At 42.4% G+C, this 26,851-nt stretch overlaps 1 protein-coding gene across 1 annotated transcript in view; it reads left to right on the top strand.

The window, feature by feature from the left end:
• gfra4a (GDNF family receptor alpha 4a) overlaps positions 1-26,469 on the top strand; it is a 167,316-nt gene extending 140,847 nt beyond the window's left edge. The window contains exons 6-8 of the mRNA XM_020643364.3: positions 2,081-2,215; positions 17,623-17,786; positions 24,598-26,469. Coding sequence (XP_020499020.1) covers positions 2,081-2,215; positions 17,623-17,786; positions 24,598-24,750 — 452 coding nt within the window. The 3' untranslated portion in view covers positions 24,751-26,469. The remainder of the gene's footprint in view (positions 1-2,080; positions 2,216-17,622; positions 17,787-24,597) is intronic.
• Positions 26,470-26,851: the final 382 nt, after the last annotated feature.

Here is a 26,851-nt window from a genome sequence, read left to right as displayed (position 1 = left end):
CGCATAAACAACACAAGTTAAAGTAGCATTTAACCCTTTGTGTGTGCTTTGTGAATTAGACGATGTCTTTCTGTCTCACCTGCACAGGTTCAGCAGGTACAAAAGCTGCGCGATCTTATTACGCTTAACTATTTTCTTAGGTGATCAGCACTGATCATGTGGGTGTACAGATCGACGTGTAAGAGAACTGGACCTTACAGCGACCCGCATAGACATTTAAAACCTATACAGGTTCCAGGCCAGTTAATGGACCCTAATGGTACAAAAAGGGGGGGGGGGGGGCTTTAAACACCTCTATCTTTCTCTGCCAGCTCCAGCTCACCCACCTCCTGTGATGGATGGGGAACAAATAGGTTTCAGGGGGGAGGAAGGCGGAGAGCAGACAAGTGCTCTGAACGGGACTCAAAAGAATGAATCAAGGATTTGTGATGAGAAGCGCGGTTCAACAATCGATGGCGCGCTGATTAATGTGGCTGCAGCACGAGTCGGCCGAGTCGTTTGGCATTATAAGCAGTGCAATTACAACTATTGACCGCAGTTTTTGAGAGAATTATCCTTGACGCCGTGATGAGTGGGAGCGAGCGAGTGGGAGGCGTGCAAGCGCGGCCTCTTGTACTTCAGATCAAAACTTCACAAAAGATCACATAAAAGCACCAAAAAGGTTGTTTTTTTAAAAAAGCACTCGGTTTAAATGTTTCATTATGGGACAACAATACCGCAAGACCTGCAGCAAAACGAAGAAGAAAGAGCGGGGGGTTTTAGTTTGTGAGGAACTGAAGGCGACAGATTAAGGAAGACGGGGACAGAGAGCTGTGCAGCAGTGATTGTCCTTTTCTAGACAACTGAAGTAGAAGTGAGACGCTGAGGTTGTTGTTGTTTGGAAGTCTGGGACCTGAAAAAAAATCAATGGAGGTGAATCAGAACTTTTTTTTTTTTTTGCCCAGTGCCTTGGAGTGCAGCAATTCTATTTCCCACCAAAAAAGAATACAAGCTACAAGGCTTTATTACCCTTCCCACAAAGTGACTTCCCAATCATTTCTCGCTGAAAATCTCCAAAGGCGGAAAAGGGGAATAAAAAAAGAATACACCTGAGAGACCTCTGTTACGGGGTGTGAACTCTGCCCCCGCAGGCTGCAGCACTTCACCAAACTGCCAGCACAAGTGGCTCTGCATGTTACACTACCTCAGAAAAAACAACATCCTGCTGTGCGTGTGGTTTTGATCTGCTGTAGCTTCAAATGAGCCGCACAGACTGATCAAGAGAGGGATGCTGTGTACGTGAGCGTCACAGCGTCTCTTTTCATTCCATGCAGAAATATAATAAATACATTCACACAGGAGCTCACTTTTCAAAATAATTGCCTGTCAAGCACGATCAGAGTATTTTTAGCGACTGTTTGCTGGTTTCTTCTACCCATTACTTTGAAATATGAGATAAACATACAGTACAGTCTTTTTTTTTTAAAAGTCCAGCCCTGTCAGAAGTGAGGATTGAACCACTTTGATCCCCCCGGCTGTTTAACCAACCTGCCAGCCCGAGTCTCTCTATCCGCTCGTCTTTCATCCACTCTTATTAAATTCATCTCTCAGTGAAAATGAATTAAAAACGCACAGTGATGGCTCCCTGTAAACCTGATTAGAGTAACGCTGTGAGGATAGGAAAGTGCCCATGTAAACACCTTTTATTTGATTAGCATAATCACGGTAAGGGTCATAATCAGGCTAAACATAACGAGATTAAATCAGCCAATTTTTCTGCTCAAACGTTTTTATCTATGAGGGCAGAAAACGTCTCACTCCTTTTGTCTTCTGCTTTCTTTTAAAACTGTTTTTTTTTTTTTTTTTTTTTTTTAATGAGCTGTTTACAAAAGGATGTGGTAAAAAAAACGACCCCGGGTTTGTCAAATGGATTAGCCGGAATAACAGAAGACAGCTCAGAAGATTAATAGTCTAGCATCATGAAAGAGGCCACTTCTCATTTTTGTGATTTTGTTTTCAATCGTGTTATGTGAGAAGTTTGTTTTTCTGCAGTGCGCCTGTAAACTAAAAAAAAAGCGGTGTTCCTCCTCCCCCTCTGCAGGAAGCACGATAACCCCCAACTACCTGGACAACTCCACATCCAACGTGGGACCATGGTGCTCATGTGCAGCGAGCGGCAACCACAGGGAGCAGTGCAACGACTTCCTCCTGTTTTTCCACGACAATATCTGCCTGAGTGAGTAACAGCTGCAGAGTCACCTCTGGAACACACACTGGCAATAACATTCACTCTGAACTCAGGACACGTGAGGAAAACAGCTTACACAAACTTTGTCTTCATTTAGAGCACGGGAGGGACCATTGAGGACAAAAACATATACTGCATTCTAAAACTGATAATATTTATGCTTCTATAAATATTAAAGATGTCCCGATACATGTTAGAAAAAAACAAATGTCCTGTGGACTGTCCTTTATTTTACTGTTTCAGGGAATAGATTGTGTCCTAAAGGTCACATATTATGCAGAATCCACTTCACCATGTTCCTCTAACTCTAGTCTCTAGTCCGTCTACAAACCCCCCCAATGATGAGAAAAGTCCATCCTCTCCGTCTTCTGCCTGCTCCACTTTTCAGAAAATGTGTGCTAAAACAAGGTGTTTGGAGATTGTCCCTTCATGACATCACAAAGGGCAGTAGCCCCTCCCGCAGGTGGGTGACACTCCCATAGCTAGGTGTTTGTTCTGCCCTCTGAGTCTGAGTACACACAAGTCCTTCCAGAGAGGGGGGCGTGGTCAGACACAGCTCATTTACATATTTAAAGGTACAGACACAGAAACAGCCTGTTCTGAGCAGGGCTGAAATAGAGGGGTTTATAGACATGATCAAATACAGGAGTCATGTTTTGAGGAGCTCTGACACTTATTTAAACTGGTTGAAGAGGAGGAGAGTATGTGACCTTTAAGTCTGTCGCTTCAGTTGAGTCATTGGTCAAAAGCGTCATGCCATGACACCTGTCACTTATTTACACCGTGGAGTGAATGGAAGAGGATGCTACAGGGCTTTGGATGTAATAAATGATCCCATTTAGAGGTGTTTCATGTTTCTATTCTAACTGTTGGGTTTGGTTTTTACTCTAGGGTCCAGCGAAACTGAAAAGAATCCATAATCCATCCGTCACTGTAACAAGTCGTGGCTTCTGTCCCGTCCTTTAAAAAGGAAAGAGTGACAAACTGACAGCAGAGTCCTGCCCATATTATGTTCCTGACATCCCCTCTCTAGACCACCACTTAGTCTCCATTTTTCAGTTTCCTCTGGGAAGATGCGAGTGACACAATAAACGCCGCACAGTCACTCCCTCTCCATCTGTTTACTTCAGACAATATTAATTTATGTCTTTGCACAAAATACGACTGGCAGACAAACAGCCCCCTGAGTGATGGCAGCAGCGACGGACCAGTGACATTAATGAAACACTACAGCTCGTGGCACGAACAAATGGATTACCACATTTAATATCCGATTGTTTGGAATTATTCTGCGGAGGAAAACGATTTACGATAATAGAGACAGCTAAAACGATCAAAGAAAGACATCAGTGACTGATAAACTGCGGCTGGTGTTACAGAAGGATTATCCCTCCATCCTCGGAGACTTTTACCTTTTGTTGTAGTTTTTATTCAACAACAACAACACAGCCCGAGATGATAGGAGATCATCCCTCCGAATGAGTGATGGCACCACTGACATTAGAATGACATCGGTGACAAAGTAATACAGACTGTGGCTGCTGGAGTCAGAGGACACACACTGGAGTGTGTTGTTGGGTTATTATTTATTTGAACGATAGAAAAAGACAAGTTCTTCTAAAAGCTGTCAGCGTGAATGAAAAACACCAGAGACAGACCAATGACAACCAGTGACGGTTCAAAGTGAAGTGCGGCTGCTGTCATGGTGGTGACACTTCAGAGTGTTTGTTTGGGAAGTTTATTCAAGGCTGTGTCTTGAGTTCAGTGATGACTAAAACAACAAAGTGACGACTTTTCATCGGGAGGACATTCGCCCCAACGTCTACCAGAAATATTGGCGATATTAGCTCGCTCCTAGCGCACTGGAAAGAATACCCTATCAGCATGCAATGCAGGGTACACACTAAAAAAAAAAAAACCAAGCCCGATTCCCCCCTTCCGACAAAAAAATTAATTGGACCAACCAGGTGTGATTTCTCCTAGACTGCTTCTATTCACTTTATCTTTAAATGCTACATGGTGCCTATATTTGTCTTTGATGTTGAGGTCTCATAAGATGTTGGGGTTTTTTGTATTAATATAGGTAAATGAGCAACTTTGGCACCTAGTGTTTAAAATGGGTACTGCAGTCCAAATTCAATAATTATAGAGAGCTGTCTCCCCCCCCCCCCCCTCCTCTCTAGAGTGGATGCTCACTCAGGTCACCATGTGGTGGACTCTGAAGCTTCAGTGTTTATCCAGCTCTGCATGGGTCTGTAAACCTTTCTGTGTTCTAACCTCTCTCCATTTTTCAAAAGCATCTCCAATATTGATCCTAGTTTGAGCACGTTTCTGCTCGTGGAGCTTATTAGAAACATGCAGAGGCTTTTTAGGTCGGGTACAATCACTTCTATCTGAACCACTTCTCTTGACCGCTTCCATCGCTGCAACACCTGTTGACCTGATAACTGCTCTCATATCTGGCAAATCGAGGGGCGTCCAAAACGGCCGTGTGGGGGGAGGGGATTAAAACCGCCTACCTTCTCTGGTCCGAACAAATCCAGAGCATTCAGGAGCAGAATCTAAAGTTAGAAGGAGGACATACTGGCTCATACTTTTCTCATTGCCCTGCACCTCCATGATGTGCGTATAACCAGCCCAATTTTCCAAAGATTACCTTCCCACATTATCTCGTGGTGTGAGGGACATTAAGAGTGATTTTACCTCACCCGATCTACTCTGAAGAACGCCATAGCTTCGTTTTGGAAGACACAGAAAAATGAAGGCATCAGATTTGACTTGAGTTTTTTTATGATTGCCTGGATACCACAGTTAGAAAAATCCAGAGACTGCAGAACAGTTAAAACCAAATGAATCACAACTTAAGAAGAAAGTAAATAAAAACATTTTTGGCATACAACAAAACATGGAAAAGAGCAGAACACACGAATCCCTGGCAGAAGCCCACCACATAGCACTGGCAGATGAGGATAAATACTAATTAAAAGCCTATCTCTGGCTGTCTTTTCCAGGCCTTTGTGGAAATTTAGCTAATTAAACACATCAAAATGAAATAGCCTCTCCAGCTCCAGCTCATCGGGACAGCGGAATATTTCAGGGTTCATTCCAAAATGTTTCACACAACACCAACTTTCTCAAATGATCATAATTTTTTCAGAATAAAAATAAATGAGTTCACTTTTTACATCGGCTGAATCACACAGACCACTTTCTGATCTGACATGTTCATCATGGGTTTTTGTTGTAATGTTTAAATTTGAGGAATTTCTGGGTTTTTTGTAACATTGACTTTTCAAAGCGATGGCTAAGTTTACGTCTGTGTTACTTTGCATCATTTCACTTGAGACAATGGTGCAAAGCTGTGTTGATATCTTCTCCCACCATACCTTATGAGCCAATCCATGTTCTCATTTGGTCGTCTAAAAAAACATATCCTGGGGCGAGGGTGGCCTAGTGGTTAGTTTTGCACACCCCATGTACAGAGGCTGTGGTCCTCGAGGCAGACGACTTGTGGCTCCTTTCCAGCATGTCATTCCCCACCATCTCTCTCTGCTTGATTTCATACTTATGTCCACTGTCCTGTCTCTCCAATGGGCGCATAAAAAGCCAAAATATCCAATGATCCAATCTCATAAAACCAACTTAAAACTAAGTTATCAGAGCAAATGTTTCTGGATGACGTCATGTTCCTGGAAAAATTTAAAAAAAAAAAAAACAAGTGGGTTCAGGTGAAGGTTTGAACTCGTCTGTCTCTTCACCAAGAGCACTTCTGAAGAGAAGCTGAAAGCGTCCGCTATTATCCTCATTTGTAAAATTCAATGAGTCGAGACCAGAAAGACGTATAGAAGCTGTGGAGTCTTTGAACAGAAATCAGGGAGGCAGTTTGATGGAGCCCTTAAAGGAGGCTGTGTGACAGCAGGCCTCTCACCCTGCCTGTAAGTGTGGCCATTTTGAAAGCTGTTTTAAACCCTGCTGAGATGAGACAGAGCCAGACGACCCATCATGCAATCTAGTTTGCTTTAAGCATACCGAGCCATGCATTGTTTCCGTGGAGGTAATCTACCATGGAGAAGCCAATGCAAATACTATTAACACATAGATTTAAGGATAGGATAGTACTTTATTGATCCCCAGAGGGGAAATTCAGGATATATATAAATACACATCTGTGGCCTGAAAGATCAATACAGACGCATAACGACCCCCCCAACCCAAGAACATCAGCATGCAAACTAATCAAACCAAGGAGATGAGAGCAGCAACATGAAACAACATGAACTGAGACTCTTTGTAGGATTCTTTTGTAGATGATTGAATTATCGAGGAGACCATCTTCTGTTTCAAAGCTGTTTTCTACATCACTTTGAATTAGTGGTGTTGAGGGATGGGCGTCAGCTGCCGGTGACGCCCATCACGCACCCAAACGCTGTAGCAAGTCGCGTTACTTACAAATAGCGATCCACTGGTTGCCCCCGGTGGTGGAATGAACTTCCAAACTCCATGTGATCTGCAGAGTCCCTCTGCACCTTTAAGAAAAAGCTAAAGAGCCAGCTCTTTCATGAATACCTACTAACTTAATGATGATGGTCTCCATATTATTGATGATGATGATGGTAATGACGATGGTTTTTGTTTGATAACGACGACTTATAAGATGGTTTCTATACTGATTAGAGCTCTCAAGAACTGCCCTCAATGTTGTGCTTTGCCTCTGGTCACTTCCTGTCAGCACCTGTGTGTCCAATCAGACTCAAAGCTGATCGTTTGCTCTTACTCACATTGTTCCCTTTTTTCTAGATCCTTGCTTGTGTTGTTCTTACTCTCTGATGTACGTCGCTTTGGATAAAAGCGTCTGCTAAGAGAATTGTAGAGTTGTAGAATTGTACTGGTAAAAGTCTGCAGGATGAAAACTTGTTAGCTGACTGAAAGAGAAGGTAACATTACGATGTGTTCAAGGTCCGGTAGGCAACGGTAAATAAAACATCATCATGATGTGTTCAAATGTAATGTGGAGGAACTTGAATACATGTAAATGTTTGGAGGAGGAATATTTTTGTGTTTTCCCAGCAGTTTTTAAAAATGGCTTTCTAACACAGGGGGCGCTGCTAGCCTAGTGGTTATGCGCGCCCCGTGTACAGAGGCTATAGTCTTCATTGCAGTGGCTGAAAGTGAGTTTGAATCTGACTTCTGCCCTTTGCTGCATGTCATCCCCGACACTCTTTCCTCCTATCGTTTCCTGTCTCTCTTCAGCTGTCCTATCCAATAAAACCCAAAAAATATCCATCCATTATCTACCTCCGGTTAGGGGTCGCTGTGGGCTGGAGGCGACCACAGCTGTCAGTGGGCGATAGACGGGGTTACCCCTGAACTGGTCATCAGCCAATCACAGGGCTGACATCAAAGCAAATATTTAAAAGTGAGTGAAAATTCAATAATTCACGTCCTCATCAGAAACATCTGTCGTCACATCTTTCCATCAAATAATAGAAAGTACCGACGGTGGTTTTGGTAAAAGACTGGGATTGTGAAGAAGTCTCAATAATGGTCTCAATGCCCATTCCTCGTAGTATCCGACATGCATCATTTAACGAGTTAAAGACTGAATAAAAAGCCTCTGTCCTCATATTAGTAGAATCTGGATGGCACATGAGATGAACATCATCCTATATGGAGGTGAACCTCCCAGTGTGGTCACATATGTTTTTTCTGGCAGCTTGATGGATGTCTTGTTTTTTTCCCCCGATTAAACTCCTCATGTGCATCCTGCCGCCTGGACTCACACACATGCCAGAGCGGCTCCTGTGTGCTGTTTACTGTAAGCTCCTTAGAGACCCAGAAAAACAAACCTCAGACTTTGACTGGCCTCATTTCCCTCTGTCTGAGCGAGAGAGAGAAAAAAATATATAAAAAAAAAGAGGCTGAAAATCGCTCCTGTCTTCTTCTGCCTGATAAAATGGCAGAAGCCAAACAGAGCATTCAGAACGTGATAATCAAGGATGAGCGCTGTTCTAATGGAAGAGGCGATTCATGGACCATCGACCTGCCCCACCCCCGCTCTCATCTCAATTGGTCTCTGGTTATATTTGGGGGGGAGAGTGTGTGCAATGATTTGGCAAGAATAATTTGGATTCAAGCCAGTAATTGGAAAATGAATTCCCCCTAAGAGAGTGCCACAATATTTTCTCCTTCCCCCCGTTTTCCTCGTGCAATCCATCAAACAGTGAATTAAGTTTTATTCATTTCGACTCGAGCTGAAAAGCTTGTATTCTGCAATGGTTCTGTTTCAGAAGCGGACAGCAAAAGCACCAATTAAATAACTCCTTGTGGTCCTCTTTTGGCGCTTACATATTTTTATTTCAATTCCTGAGTTGTCCCCCCCCCCCCCGTGTGGTTCTGCAGGGGCCTGCTTCGCTGAGACAGTACTTCAGATGGCCTTTGATGACTTTGTAATTGAAGGTAATTTGGTTTCCTGCCTCAGAGCTAATGAGGTGGACAGAGAAAAAATAGTGGCATGGTAAGAATACAGTCATTTTCTGATAAAGGAGGAGGGGGAAAAAAATGCAGGGAAACAAGAGTTCTCTGGAGTGACCGCGCTCAGGTTTTTTTTAAAAACAGCTGTCACCCCACCTTACCTCCTCATCACAGACGTAATAAGCACTCACTATGCAGAACAGCAGCCTCGAACTTCTTCGTTCTCTGAAAGCCGAGTGTGTCAGGCAAAAAAAAACGAGAGGACAGATGGAGGTGAAGCTCATTTATTCCTACAATTATTACAATTTTTCTGTGAGTTGAATTGGTAGTGGTAACAGAAGAGAAGCGAGGGTAGTATGTCAGGAAGGTTGGGGGGACAGGATGTCGCTGCACAGGATGTGACTCCAGGCAACCTATGAAGTCGGGAAGAGGAGAAAAAAAAAAAGGAGAGCCCTCGGGGGAGAAACTTAAAAGTCAAAGAGATGCGAGATGGCGGTGCTTAAACAGCCATGTCCAAACATTTACAAAGGAACTGTCACAACAGCTTACCACTGAAGATATCAATTGGCACTTCATCTCTGCGTGGCGGCGGGTGGTGAGGCGCGGTGGCGAGCAGCTGGATTTGCACCCCTCGCTTCTCTCATCCTGCCAGGGGATCTCTAGTGCTAACTTCACACTCTGAGCACTACGGCACATTTTCCCACCTGTCCCACTGACGCTAATGGCCCACAGCACTATTAGCTGCTCCACAGCCTTTTCTGCAAGGTGTTAAAGATCAATTTTTTGGGCTTTTTGTGTCTTTAATTGAGAGATAGGACAGTGGATAGAGTCAGAAATCAGAAAGAGAGAGAGTGGGGAATGACGTGCGGGAAAGGAGCCACAAGCCAGACTTGAACTCGGGCCGCCCGCTTGGAAGACCACAGCCTCCATACGTGGGGCGCGCACACAAACCACTGCGCCACCAGCGCCCCCTTTTCTGTAAGGTGTTAATGTACAGACACCGTCAACCAGGCCTGATCTGCTGCCTTTAACTGTATGAAAACAGACGTCACCTTCTTGTCTGCTGACTAACTTTATGAAGCCATGAGTTTGGTATGTTGGCCGTTGTTTTGTCTTGTGACTACCTTTAATCAAAGACTGTATGAAACATGGACGCAGTCTCAGTGCAGCTCCCATTGGTTTATTAAGAAAGGGTCTGAAGCCAAACAATGGAAGTCGCCATATTGGAAATGCCATCTCCACATAACTTTTGATTCGACCTAATGACAGGAAGTTGAAGTCAAGGTTAGTTGACTTAACACCTGGTGTGATGACGCTTTATGCCTTATGTTGACTAATCACTTATCAGGATAGAAAACCTCAAACTGTGACTGAGCAGGACTATCACAGTGAGAAGGCAGAAGCGCTGTTCTCCTGAGTTTTTTTCCTCCAGCGTGTGATTTGTTTTCTTTGCACTCACTTAAATGGGAGTTCAAGCACACATAATATTGTTGCACACCTTATTGCAGCTGTTGCCACCTGCAGCTTGTTTAACTGTCTGCATTCAGCAGCATATGAATTAAGTTTTGCAAATAAATATTTCTGCTGGTTGCAAAGAATTCCCTTCTCCTGTGGTTTTATCGATGACTTCATCAGCGACTGGTCAACATCGACTACTGAAAGAAATCTGAAGTCGGCAACACCTAGCACATGGATTTCTGCACCTACCTGTCATTTAAATTTTTCCGAAACTTTAAGCTTCATAAATTGGTCAGTTAAAACAAAATTCACCTCTGCAAAATTGTCAGGAAAGCGTAGAAGCTATAGATGTCATTTGTACCAGGATTTATGAATGTGTGCTTCTGCTGTGTTATTTAGCATTTTAACATGGGGCCTTATGGGGATTGACTCACTATTGGAGACAGCCTCAAGTGGCCACTGCAGGAACTGCATTTTTTTTGGCACGTCTGCGTCTGCATCATTGCTCCACCCTGGGGTGGTCACTGCTTGCTAAAGACTCGTTTGTTAGATGTGCAGCAGGTGAAGGATGAGGGGGAATCAAGGACACAGAGAGAGAGAGAGAACAGGGACATAACACGGACTAACCTTGATAAATAAAGGTTCAAATAAAAAACAAAAAGATGACCTTACCCACCACCTCCTTCTACATCCAGTCGCTGTGACTCCTTGATGCTCCAATGGAGGGAGTTGAATCAAGGCCCTCTGCATCGATCGCTGCAGAATTTTATTTGCAAAGCGCCTCGGGAGGATGGATCAATTTGTTATGATCCTGTGAGAAATCAATGTTTGTGTGTCACACCCCGATACTCCACTGAAGACTTTTGAAATCCCATCACTATAACCACTGACTCGCTTCAAAATGTGAGGCGCTTTTTTTTTTTTTTCTGCACAGAACAGATGGAATAATGGTGTGATTTTCATTCCCTAAGCACCCACATCCATCTCGCAGTCTAAGCCGGTGGATATTAATTGATGAATCTCTCGTTCATGTCTTCATTTGAACATATTTTAATTGAAGTGACTTTCACGCTAACGTCATCGGCTGCAGAGTAGCCCATTAGCCGAATGAGAATGAATGCTTATAGAATTTTAATTCACCCTGTGATTATAACTCATTCTGGCTGTGGTGAATCACAGAGTTTGATGTAATGTGGGTTCTTTGGGGGTGCATGGGACCGTATAAATCCCCCAGACTGTGAATTATATATGGTTCAGAATGTACATATTAGAACATTTCTCGCAGCCACAGACCTACTTACTGTAAGTGGAACATTTAATTATTCACCATCGTAGTTATATCACACCATTACAGACAAGTGAAAAATGAGACTCTGAGAGGCGGACGACGTTCTGAAGCCACTTTTAAAGAGTCCAATGTGACTTTTCTTTGGTGGAAATTGGAGTTACAATTGGAGCACCTTTTTTTTTTTTTTTTTTTTTATTACACCACCACTTATAAAACTATAAAAAAAGGTTGAAAAGAAGCATTCGTCCATCCAGAGAATTGAGGCTTGTCAAGTGTTTATCTCTCCGCCCTTGAATCTGTGTTATACTCTAGTTTAAGCGCTGACAGCAAAGAAGAAACTTTCACTTTTTCAGACCCTAGACACTGAAAACATATGTGTTTATGTCCATGGATTACATCCAAACTTGAACACCCGATCTTGTGCCGGAGACAGATCTCTAAAGATTCACAATCCTGCAATCAGCATTGTTAATGTACAACTGTTTCAACGATTATAAGCAGGGGTGTGTAAAGATGGCTACACACTAGACAATTTAACGGTGCATTCATGAGGCATCGGACACAAACAAGTTTCCGAGTTGTAAAAATGCGCATGAACTCCTGCTAAAGTCGGAACAACCACTCTGAAACTTGGGAAAAAATGAGTTGCCCGACTTGCCAACTTGACGTCATAATCGTCTTCACATGGGGGGGCAAACTGTGTTTTGTTAATGTTAAGATACTTTTTTATTAATTCACATATTGCACATCGACTTTTTGCTAAAATTTTACTCACAACAGAGTTATGACTGTTATAACATTCCGAGCACTGAAGTCGGAAGAACAACTTCCTATTTGGAAACTTGGACCATCCAAGGAGCACCTGAATGTAGCATATGGCCCAGTTTGCCCTGACAATGAGCAAGGGGGCGTGAAGTGATCCGTATCCGATTTACTGCTCCCAATGGGGTCGGAGCCTCCCTGATCTTGAATCTGTTTGACGCTTCCAGGTTGTCTCTTCTACGGAGTCTAGGAACGCCAAAGCAAACAGATGAGCTTTTAAACTAGATTTAAACACGGGCAACTTGGGTGCCAGCCTAACCTGGAGAGGCAACCGGTTCCACAAAAAGTTGGCGCTGCATGCTGTAACATGTTCTCCCAGTTCTTCTAAAAGGTGAAAGGCGTCATTGTCATGTTCTGTTCTGTGGTTGTGTTCATGTAAAGTTGAGGAAAGTTCAGATTTGTTGTTTGATTAAAACCTTTAAATACGAAATGTAGTCATTTGATAAATTGTTGCCGTGGAAACAGTGATTAGTGCAGCTCTAGTTTAAAGTCGTTAGTCTTTGTTTCATGATTTTTTAATGTAACAATATGTTTAATTAGTCCTGATTTATTCAAAACAGGACTTTTACGTTGTAGCTGCTTCTAGTGGAACTGAGTGAGTAATTTATACTCAGATGGATCATTTCCTCTAAAACAATGTTTCATTATTTTATTTATCACGAAAAAACTCTCTCTGCACATGTTTGATTACTTTAACTTTAGCTGTCATTAAATGAAGAATATGCGACATGTTCCACATAAATAAATCATAAATCCAGTCTATCCTGTGTAAATTTGTCTGAGTCATGACTGTCTACAATGAGTGAGAAGCTCGAGTCCCGCTGGCTGTGTTGTTGTTAGAGCCTTGTTTACAAGGAAGAGGCTTCATCAACAAGTAGCGTATAGGAGAAACTAATCTGACATTGTTTTCATGTTTTCTTGGTTATATTTCCTACATTTCCAACGGCCACTACCATGATACGCATGAGTCAACTTTAGTAACCTAGCAACAGTAACTTTAAGTAACCTAGCAACAGTAAGCTCTAGCAATAACCATTTTGAAACTGAGGTTTCTGGGCGCTGCCAGCCCCCCACCCCAAGATCTGTTAAAGGACACCGGCCCTTATTGAACATTCCTTTAGAAAACATTATTGTTTTTCATTTTGAACCTCTGTGTGTGAGCTGAGAGCTTAAAGGAAGATGCAGGATAATAATAACGAGGAAGTGAGGATCCCACCTGCTGTACTGTAACATTTGCCTTGCCTTTAAGCTTTACTTCCTACATCACATCACCATCCATCAAACACACTGTGAAAGTTTTAAACTCTGACATGACGGAGCAGTCTGAGCCTAAATTAAATCAGTTTCTAGAAATTGATTCCAGCTGCTGGCAGAACAAAAAAGAAAAAAAAGGTTGTGAATTTACTAAATGTTGCAGGTGGCGACAGCAGGAGACGACACAACTTTAATTTTGTGGCTTTTGTTGAACATAATGGTTTGCTGTTGTTGCCGGGTGGCAAATCAAAACCTATTTAACGTCACTATTGTTTGGTAATGAGACGCTGTGACTCTGCTGCTGCTGCGGCCGTCAGACTGCTTGTGCGTTCAGTCATTTTTTTTTACATTTCCGACAGGTAAGATGAAGCTTTCTCTCTGCTGGTTCTAAAAACAAACATGTCATTCATCGTGCTTTAAATAATAGAGAACAGCGCCTTTTTTATAATCCTGCAGGGGAGCCATATGGAGAATGCATCCCCATCTCCTTCTGTTTTACTAAATTGAAGCCACTTGATTCAGACTGTAATCAATCAATCATTATTTGTAAAGCGCCAATTAATAACAAATGTTATCTCAAGACGCTTTACAAAAGAGCATATGGGATAAGTTGCAGGAAGGGTTTCTCCGTTCTTGTTGTCCACACTTCCTTGCTGCTGAGGTGGAGGTCGGACCAGGAAGTGCATGAATGAGGACGGTGGTGGTTGTGGGGACGGCACAGTCCGATGGTGGAGGCTGGGCGTCAAGGACTTTTGTGAGAAAGCTCTGACATTCACATAGTGTGAATGTGCTTTTCATGCATTATAAGTGATAGGTTCATGTAAAGTGTTACCGCAAATAAAAAACTAATTCCCAACAACAATCACCGATGGAAGTAGCTTTCACTCGGCCTGGTGGGCAGAGGTGATCATTCTAGTTCTACTTAACTTCAAATTCAATCGGAGCACTCCCAGTCTGTCCATCACTCATTTCTGTGATGCATAAAATGTGTCCTTAAAGGCTTTATATGTGAATTTTTACACTTAAATATAATATAAATCAAGTATATCCTCTGAAAATAACTCTGTGAGTCATGACTGTCTACAATGGGTGTAACACCCGAGTCCCACTGTCTGTGATGTTTTCAGAGTTTTCAGAGTCCTATCTTCACTTTGTTTACATCGCCCGGACGGCCGGCTGACTCCTCCCCTCGTGTATAAAAGTTGTTTAATTGAGGGACTAGAGAAAAGAAGAATAACATACTGTACTCACTGCTTAACTGTGTTTCTAGATCACGCTCATTTCAGGTAAATTTACATGCAGTGTGAAGATACCAGCAGAATAAAGATCGCTAGCATTAGCATGCTAACACATTAATGCAGCGCGAGTTGTTTTGGTTTCATGCTGGTGCTCAAGGACGACACCTGCTGGATCAAAAAATCACATATAAAGCCTTTAAAGAAAAGGTTTTCAATCAGTCTGTTTCTTTTTTTAAATTCACCCCTCCAGTCGTTCTCTCAGTCGTGTGTAATGACGAGCATTTTGATTCATTTCCACGTTTCCTCGCTCTTGCAGCATCTGGAGAACCTTCAGCAGATTTTTTTTGCTGGTTTGTGTTTATTGAGCTCTCCCGCCCCTGACCGTGTGAGCTCCTCATATTTAACTAAAGACAGAATCCTGCCAGCTATAGAGGGGGCAGCCCTTGGTTTTCACTGAGTAAATGAAGAAAAAAATTCATCGGCATAATTCACATCATTCTGACCTTACATTAAATCAATCGCCTGCATCAAACCAAATATTGAATAAATAACCTTCATCCAGGTTATTAATAAAAGCATGAAAGACTGAATCCACTATGAAGGACCCAGCTTAGATAACTGTCCTGTTAGCTAAAGCTCGAGAGAGAGAAACACAGAGACGCTTAAAACAATATGAATCAAAGCTCAAACGTCAGGGCTGTTGTTTAAAAATATCAAATCTAGCCTCAGGTAACGAGAAGAAACATTTTCATGACCTGGGTCAGTACTTTCTCGACAGGAGAAGCCAGACTCTCGAGTAGACGGAGTTCCCCCCAACCTTCAGCGAGCATTACTACCACCCGACATCCCCGACGCCCAGTCACCACCATCGGACTGAGTCGTCCCCTCAACCACCGATTTATTGAACCCTCCTGATCATAATAATCCACCAAACTGAGTCCCCATGATTTAAATCAAGTAACAGATCATTAGATCCATAACAATCCACAAAACTGTTTAAAAGAAACTCCATTATTCCGCTGACCATTATTTGACACTTGTTAGCGGCCTATAACAGCCAATGAGAGTCTTTGTTGAAAGGAGGTGCCGCCCCCTCTTCTGACGGCCAATTGCACGCAACTGTGCCAATGACTTTTTTTACTTTTATTCACCAAAACATGAATATACACATTCACACAATAAAAAAAAGAGATACAAAAAAGAGGGGAACTGTGGTACAATACAGTTTTGCAAGCAGATTTAGACAAAAACAAACAAACAAACAAACAAAAGAATTAGAAAGAGGGACAAAATAAGTAACTGAGCAAACAACATGGGAAAAACTGTGCCAATGACTGACATCCCTTGTAGCCTGTGAAATTCTCCAAACATGGACATGCTGCTTCTATCAATACTAAGTCATCTTTAAACTTCAGCGCCTTCCCAGAGTTAATGCTGCTTCAAGTGTCCGTTTATATTTTATGCATCAGATCTTTATTTAAAATAAAAGAACAGCATATTTCCTAACACAGTGGTAAGCTGTTGTTGAAAGTTCCCAAAAAACTGTGACTCCAAAAACTTTGTCAGTGTGAAGAGTTAATTGTGCCTTTACATCGGGGAACATGGTTCTCACAACGGTTCTCACAGCTGCTGTTCTCTGCCCTCCGGCAACTTGGGGCAGTAATGAGCCCAACAGGGGGTTGGTGCAACAAGATGAAGACAACCCCGCACTTCAAAACATAAGTTAGAGGCAAGCAACTAAGACTTGAGATTTAAGGCTTTATGTGCGGACAAACCACTAAAACTCTTCTGTTTTACACTCAAAGTGTTCTACTCAGATATTTAAAAAGTTCTAAATAAAAAGTGAGTCCAGGTTAATCCAGAGCTTCTCAAACTGTGGGGCAATTATTTATAGATAGATAGTTACAAACTAAACATGTCTGCCAGTGTCCCAAAGATTACTCCTCTACCTCTTTTATCCTGTTGGCAAAACCATTTTTCTTGAGGTTTCCTTGTGTGCGACTAAAGTCTGATTTTTTGGACTGATGTTTTTTGAAGGTTTATTTTGGGGCTTTTTATGCTTTTACTAGACTGTGGATTGAGTCAGAAATCAGAGACAGAAAGATGCAGCAAAGAGCGCTTCATCAGCGACTAGTCAACATCGACTCGTCTATTATCACAAGTGTCTACTTAAAGAAATCTGACGTCGGCAACGCCTACCACATGGATTTCTGCAACTACCAGTCATTGCAAAACTTTAAGTGTCATAAATTGGTCGGTTATCGTAAAATTCACCACTGGAAAATTGGGCATTTTAACATGGGGCCTAATTGGGATTGACTCCCTATTGGAGCCAGCCTCAAGTGGCCACTGCAGGTACTGCATGAACTAACCACTAGGCCACCAGTGCCCCATGCCGAACTTACTATTAACTTTGGAAATCCAGGCTTTAACGATGGAAACATCCAATGGGGAATATCACTTCTATCAAGGCTGTTTGAATCAAATGATGGTGTTTCAGACTCAGTCAGTGTGTTTGGTGTCAACAGGTGATTTCTTTGCACTTTGAAACTTTCCGTCCAAAGAGAGGGTACAGTCACGCACTCAGCCGCCTGATGACTCACCCTGAGAGGTTGAGTTGTCCTCGTATACCATGACCACATTGTAATTACAGTCCCCCCAGAGCATAATTATAAAGTGACCAATCACATTATAAAGAGCCGTACGGGGACATTAAAAAAAAAAAAGGCTAAAGGAAAGTCGAGGTGATGGCTGATGTGAAAAGTTTTTCCATTTTCACCCTCAGATGGCGAGAACTTGAGTGGATCTATTAAACTGTCACTCACGTCTTTATTTTTTTTAAACTCTGATGTTTTGTGTTCTAGAAAACGCCATCCAGGCCTTCGGGAACGGGTCCGACGTGAAAACCGGTCAGCCCGGGATGCCCAGTCCAGCCACAGACAACCAGGGCCCGTACCCAGCGACTACCGCCCCAGGCGTCGCCATGGAAACAGAGCAGAACATCCTGAGAGCACAGATACCTACCCAGGTGAGACAGGATGGAAGACTGAAAAATGTGATGTCCGGTTTGCCAAACAGAGAGGAGAACTAATGGAAGACAGGCAGGAAGTGGGTCGCTCTGCTGCAGATAACTTGGGGTGTTTGTTTTTTCCTGCGGGGAGCGGCAGACGGGTGGGATTAACATTATCTGAATATTTGACACGCACAAAATCAAAACGTGCCTGTTTGCTGCCAGCTTATTCAAGGATCCACATTTCAGATTTTTAAATGTTTGCATTATGACATTTGAATTTAAATCAAACTCAAATGAGTCAACTTTAAAAGTCAGGGTTTCTTGAGAGGTGCTTTTGTGCAAAGTGACAATCAGAGCGAGCTAAATCAAAGAAAAAGCATCAAGTCTCAACGGCCCACAGCTCAGGTTTAATATCTGAGGATACATTCCCACATTTCTTTGATTTAATTGAACATTTCAGTCTGGTGTTGACATGCTCCAAAGCATGTGCAAGCAGTGTAATATGCAGAACGTATGAATAATATATCATGCATGCCTCCTCCTTAAGGAGCACCTTTCATCACCAACCTCTTCATCTCTTTTGCACATGTTAAAACGTTTTATTTTCTGTCATGGTGAGTTCTGTAAAACAAACATCAAACAACAGCAGATAAACAGAGACGACAACCATGCAACAAGAAGTTCTCTGCTGAATGTGCACAGAGTTTACCTTTAATACATGGTACATAAATGTATGCTGTTTTTACATATGCATGTACAAAGAAACAGGGTTTGCTATATGATGCTATAATGAGAATAGTCACCTTTATATCAATGCTATGTGTAGATCGAGAGCAACAATATCAACCAAAGAGTGGAGAAGAACATACTGGAGAACAGAATACGTTGGAAAGGAGTCACAGGTCGTATCCGAACCTGGGCCCCCCAACCGGTGGACAGCAGCCTCTGCACATTCGACTAAACACCAGACTACCAGTGCCCACAGCAATAAACATTTTGTTCAATAAATAACTTTGTAATTTTGATACCACAAGTATTTGCATCACCTTATAAAGTTGAGCTCTAAATATGTGACAAGGTTTTCATATCTAACAGCGACCTTATCCTATACAACATGAAAACAAGATTTTAAAGGGTATCACTAGAAGCACGTAGAGGTCAAAGGTACTGCATTTGTGTGGTGTGTCAAACCCAAGCAGCAACCTCTGGTCTTGAAAAATGAAGCAAATGTGGAAGTGCAAAATCCTGCAGTTCGTCGAGTGTCCACTAGAGGCTGGCTGCAGGAACACAGGAAGTCACATACACACTCAACAGGCAAAAAAGTTGTTTTTACAGCATAAATAAACATGTTTACAGCCTGGTACAAAAAGGTCTGATTAGCTATTGTCATCACTGGCACACACTGTATGGGGTGTTTTTTATTTTTTTTAAACGGCTCTGTTTTGATTTTGAAAACGATATGTGTTATCCATAGATGATTGACAGGTGGGCTCGATGTAACGATTCGTCTTAAAATCCGCCTCAGCTCCAGCTCTCAGCCTGTCGTTAGGTTGACTGAAAGTTAGACTGAGACAGGATTTCCAACATGGTGGCTGCTGCTGATGAGCCTCTGGAGCCCCCTGCAGGAACAGATGGGTGACGTTACTCAGGCTCCGCCCATTAATATTTACAGTCTATGTAGATAAGGTCAGTGCAATGTTCAGGCTCTGCTGCGCTCTATAGACTAACCTCATGAGTGTTTATCATGTCGAGGAGCGAGTGAATGAAGCAGCCTTTGAAGCTGTAAGATTGGATGTAACGTTATTGATCCCAGAGGGTTCATTAGATGTGTGCAGCAGTAAGAGGATTCAGGACCCAAAGTGGAGCATAAAACAAACACCGTAATGAGAATAACAGAGTTGAGACGATTAAGAACGAGCAAGCCAGAGTGAATGTAAACACACTTGTCTTATATAAGCTCATAGCTATTGGTCGTTTAAATATTATAGCAGGACTTTACTGGAGGGGGGAAATTATAGAACGAGAACAGATGAGAAAATGATGGATGACACACTTCAATATAAATGTTGTTTTCATAGTGATTGCATATGTAAACATGGATCCTCTTAGCGTAAAATATTCAATGTTCTGCATATAAATCTTAGAATAAGCATGACATTAAAAGCAAAGTCTGCACAACCATCTGTGATGAATTATTGGAATCTGCAACAGCCTGCGTAGAATCCTTAGAATATTAATGGATAAAGCCTGAGTGACGTCACCCGTCTGTTCCTGCAGGGGACGCTGGAGTCCCATCGATGGCGGTCTCTATGCTGGAAATGCTGACTCGGCCTAACTTTCAGTCGACTTAACGACAAGCTGAAAGCTGGAACTGAGGCAGGGTTTAAGCCTCTTGATGAACGGTTACACCGCGCCCACCTGTCAATCATGTCAGCTACACGCCTATCTATGGATAACACTTATCGATCAGAAAATCAAAACGGATGCGTTGTAAAAAAAAAATCACCCCCCTGTACAGTGTGTGCCGATCGAGACATGAGCTAACCAGACTAATGTAGTTTTTTGAACCAGGCTGTAAACATGTTAAATTCTGCTGTAAAAACAGCCTTTTTAGAATGGGTGTGTATGTGACTTCCTGTGCTTCTGCAGCCAGCCTCTAGTGGACACTCAAGAAACTGCAGTTTTTTGCACTTTCAAGATTCAAATTAAAGATTTGTATTTGTCACATGCTCATTTAGATGTGCAGTGAACTGTTCCACATCGGCTTTGTTTTTCAACACTGGAGGATGCTGCTTGGTAGAAACATCAGTGTTGAGTTTATGTCAGGGGTCTTCAGGGTATTCTGGACGATGTTGCTGTTTTTCATACCTCTAATTCAGACGGCTCGGCTTTCATTTCTTGTCTAATTAGACTCGGTATCTCAAAGTTTTACATGTTGTGAAAGCCGTGAGAGGAAAATGTAAAAACCAATCACATGACATCTACTGGATCAAAAAGTCTCACATTTGTCCTTTTGGACTTGTGGATAAATGTTCATAATTGGGGGCGTGGCTGAGTTGATGGCGATGTTGGTGCTTTGTAGCTGTTTGTCAGGAGGTTTAAGGCCGGTCTCAGCTTCACTTCTTCACCTGTTTCTAGATTGACAGACAGTTATGTCGAGTCAGCATTTTATTTTCAATGGTGACCGCCATCTTTGGGCTTTAAAACTCGTCTAGGGTGATGTCACTGAGACTTTGTTTCATACAGTCTGTGGTGTGAACACCTCAGCTGTCTCATATTCATAGTTCAGTTTAAACAGGTTCAGTAAACATCATTAATGAGTTCCTTACAGTGAACAAGTCGAGCAAACACAATTAAACTCTGTTGATCATAAATTATCATGTGGATGGGGCTGTTTAGCAGGAAACATACACACATATTAATAACAGGGACAAATGTGTAAATAATTTAAATCACTCCAGGCAAAGAAAATGTGCTCCTTTATATTTTCTCCTAATGGGACCAGAAGAAGAATGCAGCAGATAACATTATTGACAATGTGCCAACAGATAGAATAAACTTCCCAGGCTGAGCGTATAACTAGGCCACTTTGTGATTTCCACAGGGAGAGCTGAAGAAAAAACGGCCAAAAGCCCAAATTACGTATTCTCGCCTCGGGTCCCTGAAAGCCTCGACCCACGCACAATGATTTCAGCAGCCTGTAGCGTGATATTTTGGAAAAGTAAACAGGGAGATGACACTTTGTTCAACATGGAGGTTTCTTTACCTGATGGTGCAGGATCAGATAAAGAGTCACTGAGTCGACACCAGAGATAATTAAACCCCTTAATGAGCTCCAGTCAGCTGTCGTCTCTTCACACGCACCAACATCCAGACGCATTTCCTGTGAAATGGCCAATCAAAGTCTTTACTTTAGCCAGCTGAAGGTGAGGAGTTGACATATTGTTTGATAAAGCACGCACAGAGACACCGGCTGTCTCTGTCAAAAATGATAAACTCCAGTTGACTTTTCCAGTAAAATAAAAACACAAGAAGTCATCTGATTGAACAGAGATGCGGTCGGAAAACTGTCGCTCACTGCCGTTTAACCAACAAACAAATGCAAGTCACATGTTGTGCTAAACACTTCTCCATGTTCCTCTAACTCTAACATGTGTCTCTAGTCCGTCTACAAACCCCCCAATTATGGGAAAAGTCCATCCTCTCCATCTTCTGCCTGCTCCACTTTTCAGAAAATGTGTGCTCAAACAGGCCGTGGAGATTTTCCCTTCATGACATCACAAAGGGCAGTAGCCCCTCCCCCAGGTGGGTGACACTCCCACAGCTAGGTGTTTGTTCTGCCCTCTGAGTCTGCCTTCTCACCTTAAAAACAATAGGACATGGAGCGAGAAAGCACCGAGTACACCCAAGCCCTTCCAGAGAGGGGGCGTGGTCAGACACAGCTCATTTACATATTTAAAGGTACAGACACAGAAACAGCCTGTTCTGAGCAGGGCTGAAATAGAGGGGTTTATAGACATGATCAAATACAGGATCAGAGTGGATTTAGAACAAGGAACTTCACACACATGTTTTGAGGAGCTCTGAGACTTATTTAAACTGAAGAAGAAGAAGAAGAGGAGGAGAATATGTGACCTTTAATGATGTATCTTTAACAATCAAACAATTATTTTGTATTCACGATTTTGTTTCCATTTCATGTTTTTAAGTCTTTTCTTCTTTTCAATTTTCACTCGTTTTTAATTTGTAATATTTCTGAGAGAGATTATCTCCTGTGAGGAATAGAAGTCCCTCAAGGTAAAAGATATCAGGGGGGAAAAATGGTGTTCAGCATTTTAGAATCCAATTTTCACCTTGGTTTTGAATCAGAGATAATTTTCAATCCAATTTTCACCTAGACTTAGAAACAGATGAGTCCACCAGCTCATTTTAGATTTGCTCTGACAAATGAGTCTAATCCAAGATTTACATCCAGTCTGTCCAGTCATAACCTCTCTTTACAGATTCTACATAAAAACATCTGGAATTTCAGTCATAGGTAGAATTATCTTTCCGTTTTGTAGTGCGTTTGTGGTCCGAGCTGTTTTGACCAATTACATTTCAATAGTACTCAGAGTGTGCAGGAAACACGGTTCATATAGAAACCAAAAGCAGTCAGAACGCACCCTGGAATACAATGTACTGTCTCATCGACGGTAGTCTGAAAATGATTTATTTGTCTCCTTAAACAGATATCTGCATAACAGTGCAGCTAACAATCCACGATAGATCAACCATTTCAACTCCCTAGAGTGGATGCTCACTCAGGTCACCATGTGGTGGACTCTGAAGCTTCAGTGTTTATCCAGCTCTGCATGGGTCTGTAAACCTTTCTGTGTTCTAACCTCTCTCCATTTTTCAAAAGCATCTCCAATATTGATCCTAGTTTGAGCACGTTTCTGCTCGTGGAGCTTATTAGAAACATGCAGAGGCTTTTTAGGTCGGGTACAATCACTTCTATCTGAACCACTTCTCTTGACCGCTTCCATCGCTGCAACACCTGTTGACCTGATAACTGCTCTCATATCTGGCAAACAGAGGGGCGTCCAAAACGACCGTGTGGGGGGTCGCCTTGAAAGCGCCTACCTTCTCTGGTCCAAACAAATCCAGAGCATTCAGGAGCAGAATCTAAAGTTAGAAGGAGGACATACTGGCTGCTGCATTGTTGTCAGAGAAGCCAGCACTTCAACATAGCATGTTTCCTTAATGATCAGATAGTAAGCTCACTTTATCATTTCACTCACTACACATCTCACTGATTGGAGCTTTAATACACATTAATTGCAATTAAATCTCAAGATTTCAGGTTTATACACCCAAAGTGAGCCCACATGTAACTGTTATCTCCTGTTGAACTGAGAAAGTAACATCAAAACATTTAACCAAATATAACAAACAAACATTCAAATACATATATTCTCATCAAATCTTGCAGAAGTAGTTTGATGTCCTTGTCTACATTTACATACACAGTGAGAATCTCACTGTGGAGGATTGTTTTTCCACAGTCAAATGATTTGCAAGGCAAAGACACCAAATGATATCGATGTCTGATGGGCTCAAGGATGTGAAGGACAGTGGTGAAAGGAAGAAAAGAGGAATATGTAGAGAAGTGGAGCACTGACTGAAGAGTTTATTCTGAGTACTTTTGAACGTCAAGCAGACAAATTGTGTCTTGCTGATGAGTGGCAACGTCCTTCATCACTCGCTTTATTTTTCAGCCGTGTCTGGGGAATATTCAGCCGCCATCACCATCATTATAACACTCCCTTTTCAATCATATTGTTGGTGTTTTGTCTGAACAGATAATATTGTTTCCTTCTTCTCCCAAGGCTGAGCATGCACTGGGAGCTTTCAGGCCGTTACTGACCTGGGGGTGCAGGAGGGCCAATCATATCCCGATCTGAGCTCCATGGGGGTTTGATGAATTTCCCGCATGTTGCATACTCACACAGTGGAAGCAGAGCCATGATCTGAGCCTCCGATTTAGGGACTTTTTTTTACCTAATTGCTGCAGCTGCACAAACAGTCAGACGGTGTCTGATATCACCATGGCAACAGCAAGAATGCCTGTTTGATGTGTCTCTCTCCCTTCCTATCACAGCACATACAAAACAAGAGACAAGTTTGCAGGAAATATCTGCAGACTACAGTTTAGTTGGAGTGATGCAATATGTGAGCACAGACTCTGCACAGACTCAGACTGTTGCCCCTGAAGAAGCTCACAATCTTACAGTGGCTAAAAGAAAAGGATGACCTATGTCGACATGTGTCTGCTTTTTTTCAGGTAAACGAGAACGACAGATTGTGGGACGACGAGGAAGACTCCACCCTCCCCTCTCCGGGCCTGTCAGACCGCGGAGCCGAGCCCGTCCGCCTGTCCCTGCTGCTGATGCCGGGCTTTGTTTGCCTGTTTGTGCTGATTCTCTCCAACCAATAGGAGGCCTCGCTCAACCTGGCCTCCATGGACAAAACTCCAGACCTGGGGGAGGAGGGTGGGTTAGAGGGAGAGAGAGAAAGATAGCCATTTCTACGTGTCAAAAAGGGGGGGAAAGGGGCAACTCTGTCCCGCCCCGCTCCCCTCACACAACAATCACACTTTTTCTCTTTTTGTGAATCATGACTCTGAGCAGATGTGTTGTGCAGCTCACGCCCTTCAGATGATGTCCAGAGAGGGTGCAGCTTCTGCACCGCAGGGTTGGGAATGAAAAACAGGAAAACACACACCTCATTTTTTTTGCTTCACGTCTGCCCAAACACAAACTGTTACACATGACACACACACACACACGCCGACTTTACTCATCTGAAAATATCGTCCAAGCTACTTCAAGAAGGACCTGAGTGAAGGTGTATAGTGAAGAGACACTGGGGTGGCGGCGGGTGAAGGAAAACTATATAAAAATATATAAAACTAAACAAAAAAAAAAACGTTTTTTTTTTGTCCCTCAACATTCCTTGATGTAAAAGAAAAATATTAAATGTCAAGACTTTTCTCTCAGATGAACTGTGATGAAGTGTTTCACAAGATCTAAGATGGATTTGTGTGTGTTTGTCCCACATGCAGCGCTCTGCTCATTATTACGACGCCACATTTTTATTTCCCAGAGAGTTAGATACAAGCACACGTTATAATCGAGTCGTCTTTGAAGTGGTCAGATGAAGAGTTCATTCCCAAATAAAGATTATAAGTAGGGAGAAAACATCGGCTGTTTATCGACTTCTGACGTCCAAAAGTCTGTCAAATATTTTATTCAGTTAAACGAGGACCTAAATTGCTTTTTAGCCTTCACTATGTTTGAATTTGTTGATAAGCCATCAGCCTCTTCATGAACTCATTCAGCTTTAAGTCTGAGCGCCTCACCAACATTTCCATTTGTTCCTCTTCAGAAATGTATAAAAAAAAAAAAGAATACTGTGGTTTTTGGTGAAGCAACAAGAGATGGAAACAAGTTTATATTTTTAAATGTACGTGGACTTTGCCGCAGAGAAAACAGATATTTATCGACATGTGTGTGACCGATCGTGCTTTGCTGTCGCGGGCGAGGACTGATGGAGAACAGACGCTGCGGGTTCTGATGCGTGAACGGATGCATCCGTCCTTCCAGAGAGTTTTGTGAGATGGAGGTGGTGCCCCGTTCTGGCGCCACTACCTGCTGGGACTCTTCACTTGGGGTTTAAGAATCAGCACAGCTCTGCAGAAAGTGTTTAGATTGAAAGAGTCAATGTTGGTTTAAGGCACACGCTCTTATAATGGAACGTGTCATCGTCAATGCTGCCATTGCCATCAGTTATACGAAGAGACGCCCATTTGTTTCACTTTTGCATTACTTAATGATACAACATCTGCTTAATGTCTCAACCCCCCCCCCGGGATGAAAATAACACACTCTGATTCAAGTTGGACCTCAAAGAGCTCATGGAATATGTCTCATAATATCGTCACAGCAGCACAAGAGATGTTGGATTCTGTCTGTTCACGTTCTACAGGAAGGAAAAGAAACCGCTCAACCGGGGTTGTAAGGACTGTGTTAAAGGGACAGTACACTCAAATCACAGTCATGCAAGATATGTTTGGTTTCATTTGCCCAGGTTTTAAGATATCATTCTCTGCTGCCATCCAAATACAATAAAGATTATTGAAGTTTTACTTTGAAAACGTCTCGGGATTTTACTTTCCATACTTTGTATCTTTACATCTTTGCTTACCCGCCTGTTTTGAGTGTTATCCCTCAATATTCCTGTTACCCTGATGTTTGCTTGATATAGCCTCAAACAAGTGTTTTTAAACACTTTTACAGTGAACATTTTGAATCAATCGGTGAGTCGTCATGGATGTAATGTGTTTGGATTAAATCTTTCACTGGATTATGGATCATGGGGACGGTTGGTGATGCAGCAGGACCGTTTTTGTTGGAATATAAACCGAAGGAGCAGGCGACTTCCAATGGTAAGAAAAAATGGATGGAGGTGGTCTGACAGATGCATAGATTGTGGCTGCCGTGTTGGTTCAATCTTGAAATGGTTCACATGAAAAGACA

This window comes from Labrus bergylta, chromosome 18, assembly GCF_963930695.1.
Source record: "Labrus bergylta chromosome 18, fLabBer1.1, whole genome shotgun sequence".
NCBI lineage: Eukaryota > Metazoa > Chordata > Actinopteri > Labriformes > Labridae > Labrus > Labrus bergylta.
The sequence above is the reverse complement of the archived record's forward strand: the minus strand, read 5'-3'. Positions and strand labels throughout refer to the sequence as shown.